Source organism: Aureobasidium subglaciale (assembly GCF_000721755.1).
Source record: "Aureobasidium subglaciale EXF-2481 unplaced genomic scaffold scaffold_24, whole genome shotgun sequence".
In the NCBI taxonomy this organism is placed as follows: Eukaryota; Fungi; Ascomycota; class Dothideomycetes; order Dothideales; family Saccotheciaceae; genus Aureobasidium; species Aureobasidium subglaciale.
Genome location: NW_013566971.1, coordinates 23,782 through 44,140, shown reverse-complemented (window position 1 = coordinate 44,140; position 20,359 = coordinate 23,782). Strand labels below are relative to the sequence as shown.

The window sequence follows — 20,359 nt, the reverse complement described above, 5'->3', positions numbered from 1 at the left end:
GATCACTGGGCGGCGTAGTCGCAAGATGAATCTCCTTTGCAAGGGTGAGATCGCCCAATAGCAGATCTTTGAGAACCTCGATGATGGACTTCTGATCTGGGTGATGGACGATTGTTTGTATCAACGAGATCCACATGGCCTTGTGATCATCATTGATCTGATCCAATATCATGAATTGCTTCATAGTCTGTAGGTCTCAAACACCGTTCACCACTCCGTTCTGCATTCGCGAAGGCCAATCAATGTGCACCTTTTCCATGATCTCTCTTCTGGTAAAAGTGGCGGACTTCTGTACTGATGTCTCACGTTGCTCTGTCTTCTTCCTATGCTTGACTGGAGGTAGATCTCTGGAGTCATTGAAATTGGACTCAAGGTCGGAGTCTTGATATAGCTGATCACTTCCATCTTGGTAGTCGCTCTCGTCATCGCAAAGACTTGATTGACACTCGAAGTCACTATCTGAATGGTCGGTTGATGAAATAATTGCCTCCATAGCGTTCTGATTGTCCACAGCTGGGAGTTCTCCAACTTTTGCCTCTGTGTAGACAGATGAGAGTCGACTTTTAGCATCTTCATTGTTGTCGGCTGATGGCAATTCTTCCTTAGCGCTTTCATCGACTTCAAATTGCGCTTCATCGGCATCATTTTCACCGTTGAGAGGTAGACTTTCGCTTCCAGTATGTTCCCTGCTGCCGGCTGAGATATAGGACGTGTCTTGTCCATTTTTAACTTCATCTTCTTGAGGTGAGTCTACAGCACTGCTAGGAGAAGTACCAATGACAGACGAGCTCAATCTATTAGTACGTCTGCGCTTCCTGATACCGTGTGGAGATTTACGAGGTGACTGCAAAGCGCGTTTGGCCATCCTGACTTGCCAAGATTGGGTTACAGCTATGAATTAGTAGTCAAGTAATCAGAGTTGGAAAGGTTAGCAGATTTATCTGATGCGATATCTTGGCCCTCTTGTATCCGATCTGCCATCAAGGAGAGGGTGCAGAAGCTTCCGGAACATCCAGACTATTGTTGGCAAGAGCTTCCCAGAGCTTTCCATCAATCTTTGCGGTCGATTCGCGGATAAAGACGAGTCGTCTTCCATCTCAATGACCGCGTTCGTCACCTCTGAGGACTCATTATCAGCGACAAACATCGGCTCAATCGGACTATGCGACTGCGATCAAGGCGATTGTTGATAGATTCTGATGCGCTTTGGCGGTCGATGGGGGTTGCTGGGACTTTGAGAGTCTAAAAATTGAGAAAGAGCTCGAGATGATCACATGCACATTATGGTTCGACTGTTCATACGGAATCAAGAACAAGGAAAGATCGAGCGAAGAGATTGAGCCATTTGCACTTTCCTTGTTGAGAAGGAGGTGTCGTCTAAACAATACAGGTGTATCGCAGAACATCATCAGTCGGTAGCCAATGAACTGAGAGTAGTTGTATACAAGCTGCTAGTAAGATGATAGAAATGAGGCGCAGAATCAAGTTGGAGAATATAGGGACTATCAAAAGAAGCATAAAAGTGGTCGGCGCTCCAATGTAGAAATGCCATGTTTGAGAGTTTCGGTCACCTTATTGTGCAAATCCAAGTCGATTGATTGTTCCGTTCGTTGACAGCTCTGCACGCCAGAATGAGTAAAAAATCAAAATCATCACAGGGCATTCTGCTACCATCATCCGATTATATTTTTCAAAATGTCATTATACGCACCATATCAGATCATTGGAATCATGGAATCATCCCTCTTGCTCAGCATGCTTAGGGGCAGGAAGAAGACAACAGCATGTATCGTAAAGGTATCACGACTTCCAAGCCTAGTCTAAAAAGCTTGACAAGCATATCGTTTCTTGCAGCGGTTGTTTCAACCATGTGAAGAAGTGACAGTCACGGGCATGTACATTTCATGAATGCACTTGTTTGACTTGGAAAGAGCATAGGATTGTTCAGTGATCTGATGAGAAGCTAGGGTATAACGAACTCTGGTCACACCGAAAGAGAAAACTTTGGATAAAATCTTGGAAAACGACCAAAGCCCAATAGGTGCCCATGAACACTAGAGATGCGTGGAAGTTCAAGCTTGACTTGATGAGCGTGCTGACTATGGGAATGGAGGAGGTGATCTGCAAGCAAATAATGGAGGTAAGAACTACGTACTTAGTTCATTTCATATCTTCATACGTCCAAGGTTCGCATGAGCTTCTGAGCATCTTGCTTGACATATTGAACAGTGAGTGATTGATCTGACTCTGAGCAACTGTACGTGTATCGCGCGGTTTACGTAGAAGATATCTTCCAGAGCTTTGCTAGAATTTCCGTGTCTGTCAAAGTCATTTTCACTGAGTGTGGTAAGTGTGGTCCATTGGGTGTCTCGTGTGAGTAATGGTTCCACAGCCCGAAGATACGCGTCAAGCTAGTTGATCATATAGGTCGATCTCTGCTCGGGTCGGAGCAGTTTCTCGAAGCAGCCTTTCAGGTCCATCAAGATCCGGTCTAATATGTAGACGTAAAACTAGGGTGTTTCGTACAGCCTCGAGATGTGATTCGAAATGCTTCCAAATAAGCAAACACGAGCTTGCATGGCCTATGAGCTATATTTTCGAATGATCAACACCCAGGGGTCGAATATCGAAGCTGATAGAGATGTTAATCGCTTTCAGGGGAACCCTTTCCAGAGATAGCAAGGTTGTTACGAAACCCGTAGAGCGCAGAGACTGGTCTGAGTGTCCCGAATAAGTCCAAGTTGCCATTTATTATTGTAATCATCATTGCGTAATCCATAATCATCAACTCTTGCTGTCCATCTATGACCTTCTGTCTCAATCGTCAGGATACTCGTCCTGGATGTTGCTGACAAAGACCTTGTTTTCTTGGTCCCAGCGCTTGAAGTAACGACCAGCAAGCGCAAGCAAATTGGCAGACGGCTCTTCTTCCAAAACCATGATGTTTTCCTCAGCTACGTAGCGTAGAGATTCGTCCTCGCATCTGTAATCGAATTAGTATTGCCTCTTTGATTGTCTTAACAAACGAAAGAAACTCACATTATGTGGTAGAAGCTTTGTTCACGACCTCGAGGAAGGTCTTCCACTCGCATGCTCTGGATCCAAAATTCTCCTGCTTGACAGCTAGGATCCCATCCAATGATTGCACCCACATAGCCATAACGTACATGTCGGAAGATCTGGCCAACCTTGTACTTGACCAAGTTTGTGCGCTCATCCCGCGGCGTGATGGGGTTGGCGTTAGAGTCTGCAATTCGAATTTGCTGCAAGATCTGTGCCAGCCTAGCCTTTTCCTCTACACCGTTCAGAAGCGGTAGAATGTATTTCTCGAAGAGCAGCGCGTCGTCCAGCCACAGTCCGTCCTGGACATAGCCTTCGAACCAGTTCACTATCTGACTGAGCCAATGCTGATGGCGCGCCAAATACTCTCGATTCTTTGTCGCGTCGCTCTGACTCATGGAGATGAGACTCCACAAAGCGCAGAATGCAATGTTTGGTGTCTCCCAGCCTGGCGAAGGTCGATGGAACTGCATGGTTGTAATGATGTTAACACCAGTTCTCAACACCAGCGCCCGGGTATATGCTCGCGTCAAGCAGGAATATTGACTCTCCGGCGTACTGTAGTGCGGCATTTGGTGTAGCATGTCTCGCATTGCTTGTCCTGAGAGGATATCATCATGATCGAAAGGATTCATCCAAACAACATCTTCGGGAGTGGTGTATGAAGCGCGTGTATCTTTGATTGAAGGGCCGTATGGCGGTTCAATGACAGCATGTATCTTGCCTGGGAAGTTGCAAGGCCAAGCTTTCACACCGAGTCGTTGGGCCACACAGCAAAAGATGACGACAGATTGCATAGGGATAGATGACTTATCATCGGGATGTGTCAAGACATGGGTAATGAACCGGTAACGCATAAGGCTGAAGGTCTCGGCTGAGCAGCCCAAGAGATTATGCTCTCTCATATGTCTCGAGATTGCGACTGCTTTTGCGAGGTGGTCTTTGTCACGCCACTCAGAATCTGAAGCTTCGATGTCATGCGCTAGATCGTCGAGCTCTTTCTTCAATACGGATAGCTCGAAGTCGCTGCTACTGCCTTGGATGAAGAGATCGAATGCGCCCAAAGCGTCTTCAAGTGGCGGATAGTCCTGCCACTGCATTTTATCCCAGATCTGTACCGCCTTGTAGCGATGTAGTAAACCGAGAACAACACCGCTCCAATAGCGGCGCGCAAGAACGTCGTCGGCGTCGTCGGACGTGTGTAGCTGGCGTACTAGCACGTCTTTGGCATCGTACGAGAAGTTCTCGACAATATCGTGCATGCGTGCCATCCGATTTTGCTGAGTGCTGAGAAGATCATTGAAGATACCCAAGACACTCTTGTCTTGGGTGATCTTGTCGGCGTATGCTTGCTTCCATTGCGTAGCCGGTTGGAGACTGTGGTCAGGGTGTGGTCTCTCTTCGCGCTCTTCCCAGTAGCGCCAGCCGTCGCGGCACCAGCGTCGCCATAGTGAGACGGTATCTGAGATTTTGTATAGACGTTTCGAGCCTTGTCCGAAGTTGGCGGCCGATGATGCGTCTAGGTGGAGGAAGATGTTGTGAAGGAGTTCGTCCGGTAGATCAAGTAATACGGTGGGAGCCATATTGATGAGCTGTATGCGGTAGCTCTGTGAGGGTGGATGGCGGTGTCATTGAATAAATCGAGGACGACCGTATGATACTTTGATGGTCGCTCGCCTTCTTGCTGGTGACGCGATAACTCGACTTTCCCGCAGAACAAACGCCCGATGACGACCAAATGCGGGGCGGATCATCTTCGGCTTCGTCTCTTTTTCTGGTACAGCAGATATCTCAAACAATCACATGCTTCACCTATGCCATTCTCAATCCCGTGCTCATGTCAATGCTGAAGCGCTGATACGTGTACAGGTGGCCTCGACCAGGGTATTCGTTCTGTGATTGAGAGTCGCTCGAAGCGCGCCATGTTCGTACCACAAATCTATCGCCAGCCTCCAGTGCGAGTAGGAAGGGCACGAGCAGTGAACAGGGACATGCCACTGTCTATCGAGAGCCAAACGACGCCAACATAGTGTATACATATATCGTAAATTTGATGCGTTATGCACATACGGCCATAGTCAGCTGAAAACTGGGCATCCCGTCCGCTCTGCCATACATAAGCAGCTGAACGGCAGATTAGTACTACGGTGGGTGACCACGTGGGAATCCCTGCTGCTGTATGTTTTGCGTTTTGTTTTGCCTTAAACCCTACAGTTTTGTTTTGTAAAAAGTTCTTGGACTTTGCCTGAATTGCTATTGCTAGCTGCAGCCGCCGGCACTCAGATGCGCCACGCTTTTCGCGCCGCACTGCTCCATTGATTCTATTTTACGAGCGGCTAACGACTATATGCACGCGTCAACATGTCTGTTCAACCACTGCTTGGCGCGCTTTCCAAATCACTGTACGAAAGGGTGCGCAGCTAAGTGGCTCTTGACCGATGTTCATATTGCGATTCCGTGCCTCATGAACTGCTTGAAGCAGGGTAAGCCAGCCGTTCCATTCGATGTCAACATTTTTCAGGATGAAGTTGTTGATGCCATCATTGTCCTTGGTGCCTCTTCTACGACTGATGGCTTAATTTTCATATCGCACCTCCGTTCTTTTTCGCTGCTGTCGCACTGAGTTTTACTCTGTCATATTGGGTGAAAGATTTGTCTTCATCATCTACGCTTGAGCGATATGTCGGTGATGAGATATTTTGCTGAGAGGATCTGCCTCTTCGCTAAATCATATATTTCATATGCACACCTAATCAAGATCAAAAGCAAAACAACCCTTCTGGAGTTCAGCACTCATTCCCTCGTGAGTCGTTCAGAGAGGCGGCAACACGAGATGAACGTCGAGGGGATATCAAGTGAGTACTGCAAACATAATGGTTGTCGGATTAAGGAACAGAACATGCCTGGCTCTCTAACGACCTCTACTGTCTCTGGGTCATCCGAAGACACTTTTGAAGGACGGTCCGCTGCTCTGGTTGACACTCTTAACACGATTTGAGCAGCAGATCTCAAAGATCTCTTTGACAATGTCGAAGCTCTGCTAAAGATCGACTTCACAGACACCTCGCGCGGAGAGGTCAACGTGCTCAAGACAATCATTGGCTATCTGCAGGGCTCCATCGCTGCTTTAGACCTGCCAACCCTCTGCTGCAAGAAAATGCTTCTAATATGTTCACCAGCGTTCCGAAATACACTGAAACGGAAGTTGGAAATGCGGCGCTTAGAGACGTGACCGATCCCTCCGCGCCAGAACGTGACACCATGGAGACTCTTTGGACTGCCGAAACTCACAAGAACTTTCACTTCCTCTTCGGAGAGCCTGACTCGATCAGTCTTAAACTCGTATCAACACAGAAGCACATCTATTCGGAAGGCCATTATCTTCGGCTTTTCGGCTGTAACTCCTTCATAGACAGGGATCTTGCTTTGGTCTTAGCCTGCAAAACCGTTACATCGTACTGATTAAGGTCACGCGTTGACGCTTCATGTGTCGTCGATCAAGTATGCGCCTATGCCTGCAGCGGTACAACGCATACACCGCTTCAAAGCGCCATGTCTGTGAGCTCTAACTGGACTTGCATCAAAGACTTGTCGATCGGGCTACTATTGCCTGAGGCAGCGGATGGATGAGTATCATAACCTATCTCTGGCCACACTGCCGGCTCGCATCGATGATCTGAGCGGCCAAGTCTGTTAGTGCATGCATCGAGTGTCTGACCACGCGCGCGTGTAAGTGCAGATAACGTGTCTCGTGCCGAAAGGGCTCATCTCTCTGCTGGATAAGTACGGCGCACACATCTCTTATGCTTCTCCCCGACTTGTACTGGGTCCAATTGATGCTCAGTCATCCTGTTTCTCTTCTTTAAATCTAGCCTGTGTTGACTTTACAGCTTTCCAAGCCGTCACATCTTTTCTCGGTCAACTCAACCTTCACCACAACCGACTGTCACAATGGTCGTGGACGGAGGAGCTGGAGCAGCAAGTGCCATAGGAAGTGCCGTCAACATATCCATCCGCCTCTTCCAAGTAATTTACGAATTCAAAGCCGTGGGCCAACAAACCAAAGACCTCCTCTCCTCCACAAACCACGTCTCCGCAACCCTCGAAAGCGCTCAAACTCTACTCCTCCAAAAATCGGCATTTCTCGGCTCAGAGGAACGAAAATACATAGACAGTGTTCTTGCGGATACAAAGCGCTGCTTGGAGACCGTGGCTGCCTTGGTGGAGCCAGCAAGAGTAGACATGCAGATCAAAGATGGACATGTAGACTTTGTAAATAAAGGACTTTTTGTATTCAGAGATTCGCCAAAGGTTGCGAATAGTCTTGCGAGACTTTCTTTGGTACACCAGAGTTTGAGTGCTGTAATGGGCATCTTGTGTTCAAAGGAAGCTAAAAACTTGGCTCCCGAACATGAAATTCATCCGCCTCGAATTAGCGAAAGGATGTGGTTGTCCGAGTACACACGTTCTGTGGAGAGTTCTGCTGCACGCCAGACACCGATGAAGGCGAGATCGAAGGGAAGAGCTTATTTGGAGTTACGGGCAAAGCAGTGGCAGACGGCACAATCGACTTTCTAAGTGTTCTGTTCCATTATGCTCAATTGACACTTTCGTTTGTTTACACATTACTAGTACTTCTCCCGTATCAATGCTCATCGCAGACTCCTAGGATCTACCACAGATGTATGATTTTCCCAGATTTCGTCATCATAACTTGTGCTATAGTCGTGCTAGGCACCACCAGAGTCTTATGCAGTATAAATCTGCTGAGGACGAGTCTTGCGTTTATGCACCAACACGGCCGAAATTACCATAATAGCCAAATACCTGTCACAGTCAGCAACTCAACTCTTCCTTCATACTCCAACAAACAGCCACTTACACAACCCCAGAAATCAAAACAAAGATGCCAGGTACCCAAGAACCATCAGAATCCCAACTGTTCATTCAATCAGTTTGTTTCCCTCTCACACTCACCATCCATGTCTGAAACTCACCTATAAAAGCTAATACTCATGGCTCCCATGACAAGATTAAACACCATCAAAATACTCGCCTCTGTGAGGTAATAAATCGGATGCAAGACTGAAATTCTGACAACCACTACATCAAGCAGAGCCCAGAGGATCCCAGCAGCAGGTGCTGGCGTCATGATTGTCCAGCCAAAACTGTCGGGATATCAGTATACTATCTCTTCTCGAAGATACCACGTGATTGGAAGGGCAGAGGGGGGGGGGGGGGGGGGGAGTATACCCTTGTCCATAGTCATTGGAGCCGTCATCTACAACAGTTGTATTTACAATTATGACGACGAGGAGAGCAATGGTGTTTACGATGAGAGAGGCTAGGATCATAAGACTTGGGCTGCCGTGACCGGAGCCCCAAACTTGGTGTGTTTTCCGACTTTCGTATTTGCGGATATTCATATTGACGAACTTTGCGCAAGGTGTGTTTGTGTGAAAAGTGTTCACAGGTTCTTGTAGTTGCAGGTGTCCTTATACATGAAGTCCTTCTTTTTTTTACTTGCGGCTGGAATTGCACCGCCTTCCTCGAAGGATTCAAAAGTAGCACGGTGACTCGCCCGTCTCGTGATCTGTGTAGCTAACTCCCTTGCAGGAAAAAATGCATGGCGGAGGAGTTACTGCCAGGAGATCTTCAGCCAAGGTCTGCAAGGGCTTGGAGATCTTCAAGTATAGCAAGTTCCTTCGTGGTCGTGACAGTTTGCTTGGTATAGATAGCTAAATGGACGTCGTCCTACCTGCCAATAATATGTACAATAGATGCTACAGCCTATGTCCGGGCAAGCTTTTAAGTTACTGCGGTCATGCAAAGTTGTGGCAGTATGGAAAAGCAGTGGTTCGAAAGGTCGAAAGGACTGGCTATTTTGGGAGCACTTGTGCTCACTTGTGCTTGGCTGACCGTCATGATCGACACTTTGCCAAGTTTGGCGCGCAATGTGGCCAAAAGTCGTGGCTCATGGCATGGATAAAGATCAAGTAAGGCTGACTGACTGGCCATATGAGCTTTTTTATACTTATGGTCGCAATTACTATATGGATGTAACAACAAATAAAACTCTTAGGTGTGTTACAGACCTTTGCTGGGTCGCCTCGTGTCTCTGCTCTCTCTTCCAACACTCCAGTCTGTGTGTACCATAATGCCATTCACACCAAGTCCAATCGGTGCCGCCGTAGCAGCTAAAGGAGCAACATCATCATGCGGCGTATACGACCGATTAATAGACCCCTCCGACGACTCCTCCCCAATCGTCCTATCATCCTTGTCAAAGTTGCTCCCAACATTCATCTCATACTCGTCAATCTGAACAAAATCGTCTTTGCGACTGCTCAAAGTGCTCATTCGAGATCTATCCACTTTGGAGCCCCAGGTGCGGCTTGCAGAGTCGTTTTTGCTCTTTTGTTTGCTGCTGCTGGCTTTTGTGTCGCTGGTGTAGTAACTTGGGTTGGATGCGGGCTTGGGCCAGATTTTATCGCGGATTTGGCGTTGGAGGGAGCGGATTGCTGGGGCGCAGGCGACCATTACGCCGACGTGAGTCTCTACTGCTGACCAGTATCCTACGGGTAGGTAGTCCCAGGTTACATTGTCCGTGTGGGCGAATTGAATGAGATACTTGAGGCGTAGGATACTGACAATGGTGACGCTGTAAAAATTTAGCATGTGTTTTGGAGATGTTTCGAGAGGAGCCAAACTTACAAGCCACCACCGAGGAACATGACAATGACACCCAACTTGCGTTGCCAGTCCATATTGAGCACTGTAAGTTGCTTCATGGGTAAGACGATGACAACCAAATCGAGAATGATGTTGAGAGATGCAGACGCCCAACCATCGGCATTCAGGTTCAAGCATTTTCCCTTATGCTCACCATCCCATTTCTCCCAAGCCATACTGACAGGAATACACTGTAAGGCAGTGACGGTGACGAATACGACGATATAGGCCACACAAAGTCCAATCATGGCATAGATGGCGCGTCGGAGCTTCCAGTCTGGGAAGATGCGAAGGTAGAATAGCAAGATCGAAACCTTTGTCAGACCGATAGCTGCCAGATAGAGCAGTTCGGTAAAGTAGAAGATCTGATCATGGACTTGTGAGTTACAATCTCCTGATTAAGATGTTTGAGTCGTACCTCTAAAATCTTTGTGATATGACCAAAAGACACGAACCACATGTCTTTTCCCATACCAATCTGGTTGACTGTGGACTGTTAGACATAATCAGGACTACATTGTGACGAGAACTTACGAGCATATGCGCAAATTGTCAGCGGGATAATGAAGAGCTACAATGCATTAGTCTTGTTTCTCATGAAGAACAGCTATGTGTTACCATCGAGAGACTCAAAGCCCAGTCATCAAGACCCCATTTCGAGTTTAGACCCGGCATACGGGCAATCACTCGCAGAACCCATGCCAGAATAGCCAGACCTCCGACGATCAAGGTAGTATAGGTTCCTAGAGCCTCCTTGTTGCGACGCTTCACACCCAACAAGTCTTGGAGGAAAGCCTTTGCAGCTACAGTAATCAGCAGATATCCCATCACAGATGGCTTGTTCCAACATACTGAGTGACTCCTTGATGGTACAGCTTGCTCTGACGCACTTGCTCAACTCATCTTGAAGTGGTTTGTTGGCTTTGATGCAAGCGACATTTGTAAGCTCGCATTCTGAGGCACCGAGCGTTGTTATTGTGCATGTGAGCTATATAATATCAGTCTCAGCATCACTACCACACTCCGATCGCTTCAACATACCGCGCACGATGGTAACTTCTCTACTGCAAGCGCTAGAAGGTCTGCACCACTCGGCTCTTGTGCTTGTTTTGCTTGAAGTGCTTGAGAGCAACAAGCAAAGACGAAGATCAACAGCGCCACGAAGGACTTCATGTTCAAAGTCGTGAGTACTAACACTGTATTTGAGCAAAAATTCAGACCAGCTGAGGCTCTCTTCAATTAGTGACGGGTGAGATGTCGTCGCGAGTAAACAATCAGCAATAAACGGTCTGAATTCCGCCGAGGGAGGGTAAGGGGACCATGCTGAGATAAAGCTATAAAGGACGCCACACGGCTGTACAGATTTTCGAAACTGGGTGAGTGCATTATCATAATCGACGGCCCAGGAGTCATGGAACTGAACCAATCCTGAATTGTCACTCCGAATGTAGCCAGTTACAGGGCGGCTTCTCGAATTAGGAGCCGATCTTAGCCTTGAACCATAACACTTAGCGTTTGAAGCATCACTGGGGACTGGATGACCCAGCAAATTGATTCACCGGGTGTGATCCGTGTGCGAAGATCCACGACATATCTCAGCCTGGAAGTGTAAGGAGAGGTCAAAGCGTGTGGAGAAGAGGAAGCCTGTGCACAGTGTGACCTGTCGACGGCAATTGCAGCACGAATGTAATGTGCGAGAGTTCTCCTTCGCCGATTACCTGAGTGGCTGTAGTCATGAGGTCATGCGGCCATGTAAGGTAGTCCTGTCGATACTGAAACTCTATGCAGTATCTTGAGGACCCTGTTGGTGTTCGTAGCGTGTGTACCAAACGACCAGTGTCTGGAAAGCGTAATCGCATAGCACGTGAGCCGGCAGAAATAAAGATTGACCATACCCGGCAGAAGGGACTGGAGAAGGGACATCAATCTGAGTCAAAGAGCTTCGACCAGATGGGTGAGAAAGTCGAGTGTTGCCTCTTTTTGACGATCTCTGACAATTGTTATGTTAGTGTACCGTGATGGAGTTTCAGAATGCAGCGGCTTCAAAACTCCCGAAAGCGAGAAGAACAAGGCGCCAAGACGTGTTACGATGTCGGCAGGTGGTCGGTGGATCTGAGAGGCAAACGGCAGAGAAGTACTCTGGTGTTCACTCAACTCTATTGCCAATCTCAAAGAGGCGTGACATAGATACTCGAGTAAGATGAGCTTGAGTGCAACAGGTCGTGCCAAGGCCAACTTCGTGTCTCGAATCGTGCATGTTTCTTACGTCCGAGTACCTGCTATTGAGAAGAATAGACTGTGCTGAGATAAGTGTAGACCATCAAAGGCTGGTCCGCACCCGTCCGAACCTTGTAAACATGCTACCGAAGAACGCCCACGTGTAATACGGAAAGGGAAACTTGAGAAGTATGGTACTTGTCAGAGCATGGGGTTCCGTTGCGCCATCCCTATTCGAACTTCAAACGCAAGTCATGAGTCGAGAGCAGAAGAGGGCGCCTATTGACGGCGTCGCTCGCCATTCAGTAAGCAGCCAACCAAAATCAGTGGAGCACAGGGTATCTCTTTCGGCGTTGTGTCGAAGGTTCCTCGATGAAAGAGTAGTTTCTGTGCGCTGACTCGACAGAGTTGTGGTTCGGCTTTTCTCTTGATGGCTTCGACTTTGTGGGGCCTTTTGGGCTGAGATCTCTCCATGTGAAGCCAACCGATGCGAATGTACTGGATCTGTGGAAGACGCTATAATCAAAATCCAGGTTATTGAGCAAGGTGGCTGGAAGCTTATTAATCATCGTTTGCTTTGCAGCGGTCTGGCGTTATAAGCCGACAATTTCGACGAAAAACTGAAGCGAACAGTCTGTGTGGCTTGCGATGATGTGTACGTATGCAGCCAGCGTTGCGAACAAGTATCGGGCAGGCGTCTTGTGACAGGGTGACTCCATAAACCATGGTCGAAACACTCGAAAGGAACACAGCAAGTTACACATACATCTTTTTTCTTCAGTACTGCTCCAGGTGATTGACCTGCCCATAGTCTAGGACAAAACCGAATGCAGACGAGATTTCTGCAGTATTGCAACACATATCAGTATGAAACATATTTTTGACACTCATTTTGAAAATACTGCTCTCAGTGGCAGCAGCTGGCCGACATATTCCAAGATACCACATTTGAAAATAATAAAACAACGATATCTCTTCTATCATCAAACGTGCTGATCCAAGAACTCGGCGCGTCCTAGAAAAGACAATAAAGGTATATATCAGATAGTCCAACCAAGTATTAAATGTCATGGTGGACTGCTACATCGTCGACATCGAAAACACAGCATGCTTACAGGACAACCCTGTCAAGCGGCAATCACCGGCTCCACTCGGAAAGTGGAGGCTCCGCTTCCTCTTAGCACAAAGACTCCAACTCCAACTCGGCAAACACTCGACTCTCAATATACAGAGTGCAATAGCGACATACCGTCTAAAAGAGCACCAAGATGCGATAAACCCACGAACTGGTTCTCAATCGTAGTCTCCATCATCCAGCCTTATTCTGAAGCCTATTCGAACAGAAATTGGTCCATTGTTTCATCGCAAGTGTAGCTCCAGTGGTAGTATAAAACTCAAAAAGACACGGCTGGAAGAACAGCAATCACAAAACCCGACGCTTCGAGGCAAGTTTCACGACGAAACCGAGACCGATTGGGAGTCAAGTCACGACAAGGTTGGTTGAGAAGAGGAGTAGACGGGACTCGATCATGAGGGTAAACAAAGAAGATTTAGATATACACACAAGAGAGTCTCCTCTCCAGTTTCCTACAAGCACGTACAAAATCCTCTTATTCAGAGGATCAGGATGCTCTTTCATGATGAGACGCAATGACTAAGGGGGTGTAATTAGAAAAAGTCAAAATGAGAAACCTAGATGCCGAAGAGCATCTTGCGGGGGTCCTCGATGTACTCCTTGACCTTGACGAGGAAGGTGACGGCTTCCCTGCCGTCGAGGAGACGGTGGTCGTAGGTGAGGGCGAGGTACATCATGGGGCGGATCTCGACCTTGCCGTTGACGGCGACGGGACGCTCCTTGATGGCGTGGAGACCCAAGACGGCGGCCTGGGGCAGGTTGATGATGGGAGTGCCGTAGAGCGAGCCAAAGACACCGCCGTTGGAGATGGTGAAGGTACCGCCAGCCATGTCCTCGATGGTGAGCTTGTTGTCGCGGGCCTTCTTGCCGAGCTCGGCGATGGCCTTCTCAATGCCAACCATGTCCATGGACTCGGCGTTGCGGACGACGGGGGTGACGAGACCCTTCTCGGTGGCAACGGCGACGGAGATGTCGACATAGTCGCGGTAGACGACGGTGTCACCACCGTTGGGGCCCTCGATGGCGGCGTTGACCGAGGGGAGGTCCTTCATGGCCAGAACGGATGCGCGGGAGAAAGCGGACATGAAGCCGAGCTTGACACCGGTCTTCTTGAGAATCTCCTCCTTGTACTGCTTGCGCATGTCCATGAGGGCGGACATGTCAACCTCGTTGAAGGTGGTGAGGGAAGCGGCGGTGTTCTGCGACTGCTTCAGGCGCTCGGCGATACGCAGACGCATGCGGTTCATCTTGACCTGTAATCACTTTGTCAGTACTAGCTCACAGCTTCTCAGGAATCGTGTTTTGTCTTACGCGACGCTCCTCACGGCTGCCGTAGGCAGATTCTTCCTGAGGCTTGGAGTCCTTCTTGGGCTCAGTCTTCTTCTCCTCCTTCTTGGGGGCGGGTGCGGGCTTGTCGGCCTTCTTGGGCTCTTCCTTCTTGGGCTCGGGCTTCTTCTCCTCCTTGGGTGCCTCCTTCTCCTTTCCACCATCGGGCTGAGATGAGGTCTCCTTCTTGTCTGAGGCAGGTGCCTTGGGCTCCTCGTTGGCCTGCTCAGCCTTACCACCAGAGGGAGCACCGCCAAGCTCCATCTTCAACAGATCCTGACCGACGGTGACGGTATCCTCCTCGTTGACCAAGAACTCCTTGATGGTACCAGCCTCGGGAGCGTTGACGGCAACGTCGATCTGTGAGTCGAGAGTGGTTAGTATGGAGCAGAGGAAAATCGCGCATGTTGATTGTTGTGTACCTTGTCGGTCTCAATGGTAGCGATCTCCTCATCTTGCTCGACGTAGTCACCGATCTCTGCGCCATGGTTAGATGAAGGCTTTGTGATTATTCCGAAGCGTCGACTCACGTTTTGAGAACTGCTTAAGGGTACCCTCTGTGATAGACTCGGCCATGGTAGGGACCTGGACGATCTTCTCAGCTGTAAGATAGCTGTTAGTATGCGAGCGTGTATGATTCCAGGCAAGTTGACGCACCATAGCCGCGAGTTTGGACCTGGGCAATGGGAGAGGAGCGGATGAGGTGTGCAGGTGTCCTGGTTATGTGATCAGGAGGACGTCTTTTGTGTTGTTTGCAGCCATGTTTACCTCGGTTGTTGTGACAGGAGGACAGAGGAGCGCGAGACGGAGGAGGTGGAGAGGCATCTCAGAGCAGCGGCAGAGCGAGAGGCGTATCTGGGAGCGGCGCGGACAACAGGGCGCATGGAGCTACCTGCGGCCAGACGGAGACATTGACGGCTGGACATGGTGTATGCAGAAAAACGGGAAGCCAGCAATGGAGAAAAGAGGCGAGAGCGAAAGTCGAGCGCAACAAGGGATCGCGGTGAAGAGGCGGTCCGGTGTTGGGAGAGTAGTTGCGGTATACGGGTGCTAGGGATAGTAGCAGTTGATGCTTTGCAGCAAGAGGGGAGATGGGGAGAGAAAATGATGTCCCAGGCCGTCTTGATCAGCCGCAAGCAAGCGGTCGGTACGTCAGCCCGTGATGCTCCGACCTCACAGCCGGGCCCGACTCAGCCAAGTCAGCCCTACGAAGCCAGCCAAGAGGTCAGCAACTGCGACCGCGTCCTGAGTAGGAAGTCACGCCCAGCCTGGTGTAGGAAGTCGCAGCAGAACATTTAGGATCTGTAGAGCGACCTGTTGACAGCAATTCACCTCTCACACCCCGGCTGACCATCCGGACCACCTCTCACAATGGCCAACATCCCCGCCATGTAACTGCCCTCTCGACCCGACGTCCATGTCTTGCGCGCGCATACTGACCCTCTGGTCGCAGCCGTCTGTACCGCCGGTCACTCAAGCTGGCCCTTGACTGGTCCGTCCACCGTCACCTCTGGCGCGGTCAGGCCTTGTACATCCGCTCCCTCTTCGAAGCAAACAGCAACGTCCGCGAGCCGAGACAACAGAGAGTGAGCCTGCACCTTTCACCAATCCACGCGCTTCGTCCTATCTGGCAGACTCCGATGCTGTCGCTACAACATCCGCTTCTCTTCTGGAACACGGCCCGCTAACGTGTCCTTTCTTCTCTTCTCATCAGATCCTCTTCGACCAGACCGAAGAACTTCTCAAGCAGTGGAAGCACCCCGACCCATACCGTCCTCCCACTGCTCCTGGTGGCAGCAAGTTCGAGCGTAACTTGCCTTGCCCCATCCTTGAGCGTATGCAGCACCTCCTATCCTCCCTTGCGCTTGTCTCGCTGACACATCATCCCACAGCTCCTCCGCCAGGCTGCTAAATGTAGATACCACAAGCCTTAAATCGATACCTTTTCTTTTCCGTTCATGAAACAATTGCTCCCTTCAAGTCTTCCTTCGCTATTACCTACACATTAGAGCAGAATAGTCTTGTACAACTTGAAGCTACAGAGCACTTTTCCCATCCGCTAGAGTAAGAAGTAAAAGGTAGGAGTAGTGGTTTGATCCAACTTTCTTCTCCCACGCAACGGTGATTCACGACTATATTCCCACTCTGATCGCTCAAACAAGAGTTTACGCTTTTTGAACCCTCTGCTTTCGTCAAGCTTGCCGCTGCTATGATACCCTCTCCATGTCCGTCTTTCTTGAATGCGTTGTTCTCTGTCTTGACTGCTTGTGTCGCTTTTTCAGTCACGGCTCAAGTGTCATCTTACGAGATAAAGACAACTCTTCTGAAGGAACCCACAAATAAGTCTGGGGAATTTCATTCATCTACGAGGGTTTGAGCACAACGATTCCTCTCCCTTGGACAGAGCGCTACTTGGAGTGGGTTTTGTGCATCAGGACCACCTCACTGATCTAAGCTTGTAGCCTTTGAGGAGGAAATGGCGAAAGAAAGCAAGGTACAGCAGAGCCAGAGAGTCTTGCTTAATTCACATTTGTTCACGAGACCTGACTATTTCCCTCTTTATACGCTTTTCCTCTTCTTTGCTTTGGCTAGCTCGACCTTTCTTTTCCTTCTTGAGTAGATATCAAATAACCTGTTTTTCTTCAACTTCAGCCACAGTTGTTTCACGATCGCTTCGAGATTGTTTCTACCACTTGACTCTGGTCCAGGATGTGCTATTGCCTTTGTCATCTTGTTCTTGCTGCCTTGTCCATGTTCTTGGTCGATTGTGCTGCTTCCAAGTTCATGCTTCTGGTTTCTCGTCTCCTCTGCTGCTTTCTTCTTATTCGACCTATCTTGTCGTTTACTCGGTAATCTTCCGGTTGGGCTGTTCTTGTATCCTGTTTTCTGCGTCATGTTGGCCATTTCTCCAAGTCTCGTTGCTGTCACAGATCCTGGGTCGATTTGGTGGTATTGTTGATGGCGCGCTTCGCCATGTTCATCTCCTGCTGCCATGTCGCCTGCTTGTCCGTTTTGGCGGACGGTGTCGGTATGCTGATGTGAGCGCGTTTCCTGCAAGTCAGTTTCGCCAGAGTGTGGAGGTTGTGGAATGAGAGGTAAGAAGCTAGAGGAGGATGATGTGAGAGCCGGATGCTGAGGAAAGGAGAGGAAAGAGGCAAGGTGTATGAAGTTTGAAAAGAAGCTGAATTGGTTGATGGTAATGGTATCAAAAGCTCGTGTCATTCAGCTATTCCCCCGTTGTCATTCGCCCATCCATGGCCATGGTTGGTAATGTACAGCCCTGTTCTTCTGTCTCGCAACTTGTGAATCAAAGAAGTTGCGTTCGGAATTGAAAAAAAGAAAATGCTCTTCCCGTTAATAAAATCACTTGTGTGCCCAGTCCGTTAAAACCCCATTATCGTAGCTGAAGAAAAGCAGCACCCCACGCGCGCCGTAAAACCCAAAAGCAAAGAAGCAGAAGCGATTTGCTTACAGCTCCTGGCTGGGACCACCGGTAGCCTTGGGGGCAGCGGTCTTCTTGGGGAGAAGGTCTGGAAGATATGTTAGAATGTGACAGTCTGATTGTGGAAGTGGGATGAGACGTACTCTGGTGGATGTTGGGGAGAACACCACCCTGGGCAATGGTGACGTGTCCGAGAAGCTTGTTCAACTCCTCGTCGTTGCGGATGGCGAGCTGCAAGTGACGGGGAATGATACGGGTCTTCTTGTTGTCACGAGCGGCGTTACCAGCCAACTCGAGGATCTCAGCAGCCAGGTACTCGAGAACGGCGGCGAGGTAGACGGGGGCACCTGATGGACGCGTTAGATGTGATTGGATTGAAAGATGCGAGTTGACTCACCAGCACCGACACGCTGGGCGTAGTTGCCCTTGCGGAGGAGACGGTGGACACGACCGACGGGGAAAGCGAGACCGGCCTTGGAAGAACGGCTGAGATGGAAGTCAGTATATGAGATTCGAGTGATTTAAATGTGAAAACGCGTTGTTTTGGTTGAAAAAAGCGCGTCGAATGGAGCGCAAAAGCGACAAGTGAATGAAGGTGGGAATTGCGCTTACCTCTGAGCGGAGCTCTTGGTGCCAGTGGCCTTGCCGCCAGACTTGCCTCCAGTCATTTTGATTGATTTGGTTGGGGTGGTTGAAAAGGTGCGTTGAAAGTGGTGCTAAAAAGCGGTAGATGAATACGTCGGGCGTGAGTTGAGAAGCGTTGATGAGAGATGAAGGAAGAAGGCGACAGGCTGTTGGGGGGAGCTTTCTAGTTAAGTAGTCGCGACGCTGCTTGACGTTGATGCGGAAAGATCACAGCTCGCCCGCATCACCAACTCGCTGGAGGGAAAGCACAGGCCGGCCGTCACTTGCTTCGCTTGTCGACCAATTCAATCGGGGCTTGGCGCGCCGCTAATACGAATCTGAGGGAAGGAGCGACCCAGTCGGCGCGGTGGTCAGAGCTCGGCCGGGGCGTCACATCTGAGTGAAGCAAGCTGCGATTGATTCGCGACGCCCGCGCTTCCGTATATATTCAAGCTGTTCCCCATCGACAGCACCCTCCCTCCTCTTTCTTCATCCATCATCAACACTCCGCGCATTTTACGTGTCCACCACCCCAAACAACTCACTCAACTCCACCACTCAAGTCAATCGACTTTTCAAATCCACATCACTCGAAATGGCACCCAAGGCAGCTCAGAAGACTCCCACCACTGGCGGCAAGGCCCCTGCCGCTGGCAAGGCTCCCGCTGAGAAGAAGGAGGCTGGCAAGAAGACCGCCGCCCCCTCCGGTGACAAGAAGAAGCGCACCAAGACCAGAAAGGAGACCTACTCCTCCTACATCTACAAGGGTACGCCACTCCTTCCCTCTTGATCCGAATCGCGTCTCTTCCTTGATCGCATCACCTTGTTTCATCGATTCGACTCTTTTCGCATCAACAAGTCGCGTTTTTCCATCATTTACTGACGCGTTTCTTCCACAGTCCTCAAGCAGGTCCACCCCGACACTGGTATCTCCAACCGTGCCATGTCCATCCTGAACTCCTTCGTCAACGACATCTTCGAGCGTGTCGCTACCGAGGCTTCCAAGCTTGCTGCCTACAACAAGAAGTCCACCATCTCTTCGCGTGAGATCCAGACCTCGTAAGTCATGATTCGCATACTACCTCTTTTTTCGCTTTTCGTTTTCTGACTTTCAATCTTCAGTGTCCGTCTCATTCTCCCCGGTGAACTTGCCAAGCACGCCGTCTCAGAAGGCACCAAGGCCGTCACCAAGTACTCCTCTTCCACCAAGTAGAGAGTTGCTTTTGACATGATGGCTTCCTTTTCTCTGTGATACCACCACCTCAAGTTTTCCAGCATATGATTTGCTTTGAAGACTGGGCTTTGGGCAACGGGGTGGTTTCCAATTGGGACGGTGTTTAGCGGGGTTCTTACTTCTTCTTTCTGATAATGCGGTCATGGGAATGGGGTATAAGTTTATTGCGCAGTGTGTTTTTTCTATTTTCATTTTCAGACATCGGGGGTTTACGACAATTCAAGAAGAGAGGCGCAGAACAGGTTCGATACAGAGCTGTACATCAGAGCCGAGAACTATGGAGGATGAAACCAAATCGATTTTCCAAACCTTTACTACTCTTTTCGCACATTTGCTTATCTGCTTTCTCGACTCCCAAATCATTCCTTCCAGTTTGCTCCTTCACCCGAATTCGCAGCCCTCGGAAGTCGAATAAGAAGAGCAACTTGAGCTCCAAATAGCAATCCGTAAAACTCGAGAACAAGACGTCAAAAAAATGGGCCCATAATCAAACCCTCGAGAACCACAAACCGATCCCCCCCCCCCCCCCCTCCCAAAAAGGCGGATACTCGAATCTTGCCAAAAATCACATATAGATCCAATGCCAATC

General features: G+C 49.4%; 9 protein-coding genes across 9 annotated transcripts; 3 read left to right on the top strand and 6 right to left on the bottom strand.

Annotated features, from left to right (window-relative positions):
• Positions 1 to 196: 196 nt before the first annotated feature.
• Positions 197 to 865, bottom strand: AUEXF2481DRAFT_32472 (uncharacterized protein; the record flags this gene model as incomplete). The annotated part of the gene is made up of 1 exon (XM_013485030.1): positions 197 to 865. One exon carries the CDS (start codon positions 863 to 865, stop codon positions 197 to 199), a length of 669 nt encoding a protein of 222 aa, XP_013340484.1.
• Positions 866 to 2,817: 1,952 nt separating this feature from the next.
• On the bottom strand, positions 2,818 to 4,643 carry AUEXF2481DRAFT_32471 (uncharacterized protein; the record flags this gene model as incomplete). The annotated part of the gene is made up of 2 exons (XM_013485029.1): positions 2,818 to 2,983; positions 3,040 to 4,643. The coding sequence occupies 2 exons, from the start codon at positions 4,641 to 4,643 to the stop codon at positions 2,818 to 2,820; spliced, it is 1,770 nt and encodes a 589-aa protein (XP_013340483.1).
• Positions 4,644 to 6,608: 1,965 nt separating this feature from the next.
• AUEXF2481DRAFT_43381 (uncharacterized protein) lies at positions 6,609 to 7,721 on the top strand. The gene is made up of 2 exons (XM_013485050.1): positions 6,609 to 6,843; positions 6,951 to 7,721. The coding sequence occupies exon 2, from the start codon at positions 7,012 to 7,014 to the stop codon at positions 7,636 to 7,638; it is 627 nt and encodes a 208-aa protein (XP_013340504.1). The 5' UTR covers positions 6,609 to 6,843; positions 6,951 to 7,011; the 3' UTR covers positions 7,639 to 7,721.
• Positions 7,626 to 8,891, bottom strand: AUEXF2481DRAFT_43379 (uncharacterized protein). Its single transcript, XM_013485049.1, has 4 exons — positions 8,314 to 8,891; positions 8,058 to 8,228; positions 7,943 to 7,999; positions 7,626 to 7,887 (listed from the first exon to the last, which is right to left on the bottom strand). The coding sequence occupies exons 1-4, from the start codon at positions 8,484 to 8,486 to the stop codon at positions 7,809 to 7,811; spliced, it is 480 nt and encodes a 159-aa protein (XP_013340503.1). The 5' UTR covers positions 8,487 to 8,891; the 3' UTR covers positions 7,626 to 7,808.
• A 212-nt stretch (positions 8,892 to 9,103) lies between these two features.
• AUEXF2481DRAFT_441276 (uncharacterized protein) lies at positions 9,104 to 10,490 on the bottom strand. Its single transcript, XM_013485123.1, has 4 exons — positions 10,327 to 10,490; positions 10,211 to 10,278; positions 9,775 to 10,157; positions 9,104 to 9,721 (listed from the first exon to the last, which is right to left on the bottom strand). The coding sequence occupies exons 2-4, from the start codon at positions 10,262 to 10,264 to the stop codon at positions 9,148 to 9,150; spliced, it is 1,011 nt and encodes a 336-aa protein (XP_013340577.1). The 5' UTR covers positions 10,265 to 10,278; positions 10,327 to 10,490; the 3' UTR covers positions 9,104 to 9,147.
• A 3,211-nt stretch (positions 10,491 to 13,701) lies between these two features.
• AUEXF2481DRAFT_69110 (uncharacterized protein) lies at positions 13,702 to 15,130 on the bottom strand (the record flags this gene model as incomplete). Its single annotated transcript, XM_013485095.1, has 4 exons — positions 13,702 to 14,397; positions 14,456 to 14,830; positions 14,893 to 14,948; positions 15,001 to 15,130. The coding sequence occupies 4 exons, from the start codon at positions 15,128 to 15,130 to the stop codon at positions 13,702 to 13,704; spliced, it is 1,257 nt and encodes a 418-aa protein (XP_013340549.1).
• Positions 15,131 to 15,729: 599 nt separating this feature from the next.
• AUEXF2481DRAFT_82583 (uncharacterized protein) lies at positions 15,730 to 16,592 on the top strand. The gene is made up of 4 exons (XM_013485110.1): positions 15,730 to 15,861; positions 15,924 to 16,056; positions 16,185 to 16,305; positions 16,363 to 16,592. Exons 1-4 carry the CDS (start codon positions 15,842 to 15,844, stop codon positions 16,380 to 16,382), a joined length of 294 nt encoding a protein of 97 aa, XP_013340564.1. The 5' UTR covers positions 15,730 to 15,841; the 3' UTR covers positions 16,383 to 16,592.
• A 1,316-nt stretch (positions 16,593 to 17,908) lies between these two features.
• AUEXF2481DRAFT_43373 (uncharacterized protein) lies at positions 17,909 to 18,690 on the bottom strand. Its single transcript, XM_013485048.1, has 4 exons — positions 18,525 to 18,690; positions 18,310 to 18,398; positions 18,056 to 18,259; positions 17,909 to 18,000 (listed from the first exon to the last, which is right to left on the bottom strand). The coding sequence occupies exons 1-4, from the start codon at positions 18,578 to 18,580 to the stop codon at positions 17,939 to 17,941; spliced, it is 411 nt and encodes a 136-aa protein (XP_013340502.1). The 5' UTR covers positions 18,581 to 18,690; the 3' UTR covers positions 17,909 to 17,938.
• A 376-nt stretch (positions 18,691 to 19,066) lies between these two features.
• Positions 19,067 to 19,970, top strand: AUEXF2481DRAFT_43371 (uncharacterized protein). Its single transcript, XM_013485047.1, has 3 exons — positions 19,067 to 19,303; positions 19,436 to 19,595; positions 19,659 to 19,970. The coding sequence occupies exons 1-3, from the start codon at positions 19,132 to 19,134 to the stop codon at positions 19,747 to 19,749; spliced, it is 423 nt and encodes a 140-aa protein (XP_013340501.1). The 5' UTR covers positions 19,067 to 19,131; the 3' UTR covers positions 19,750 to 19,970.
• Positions 19,971 to 20,359: the final 389 nt, after the last annotated feature.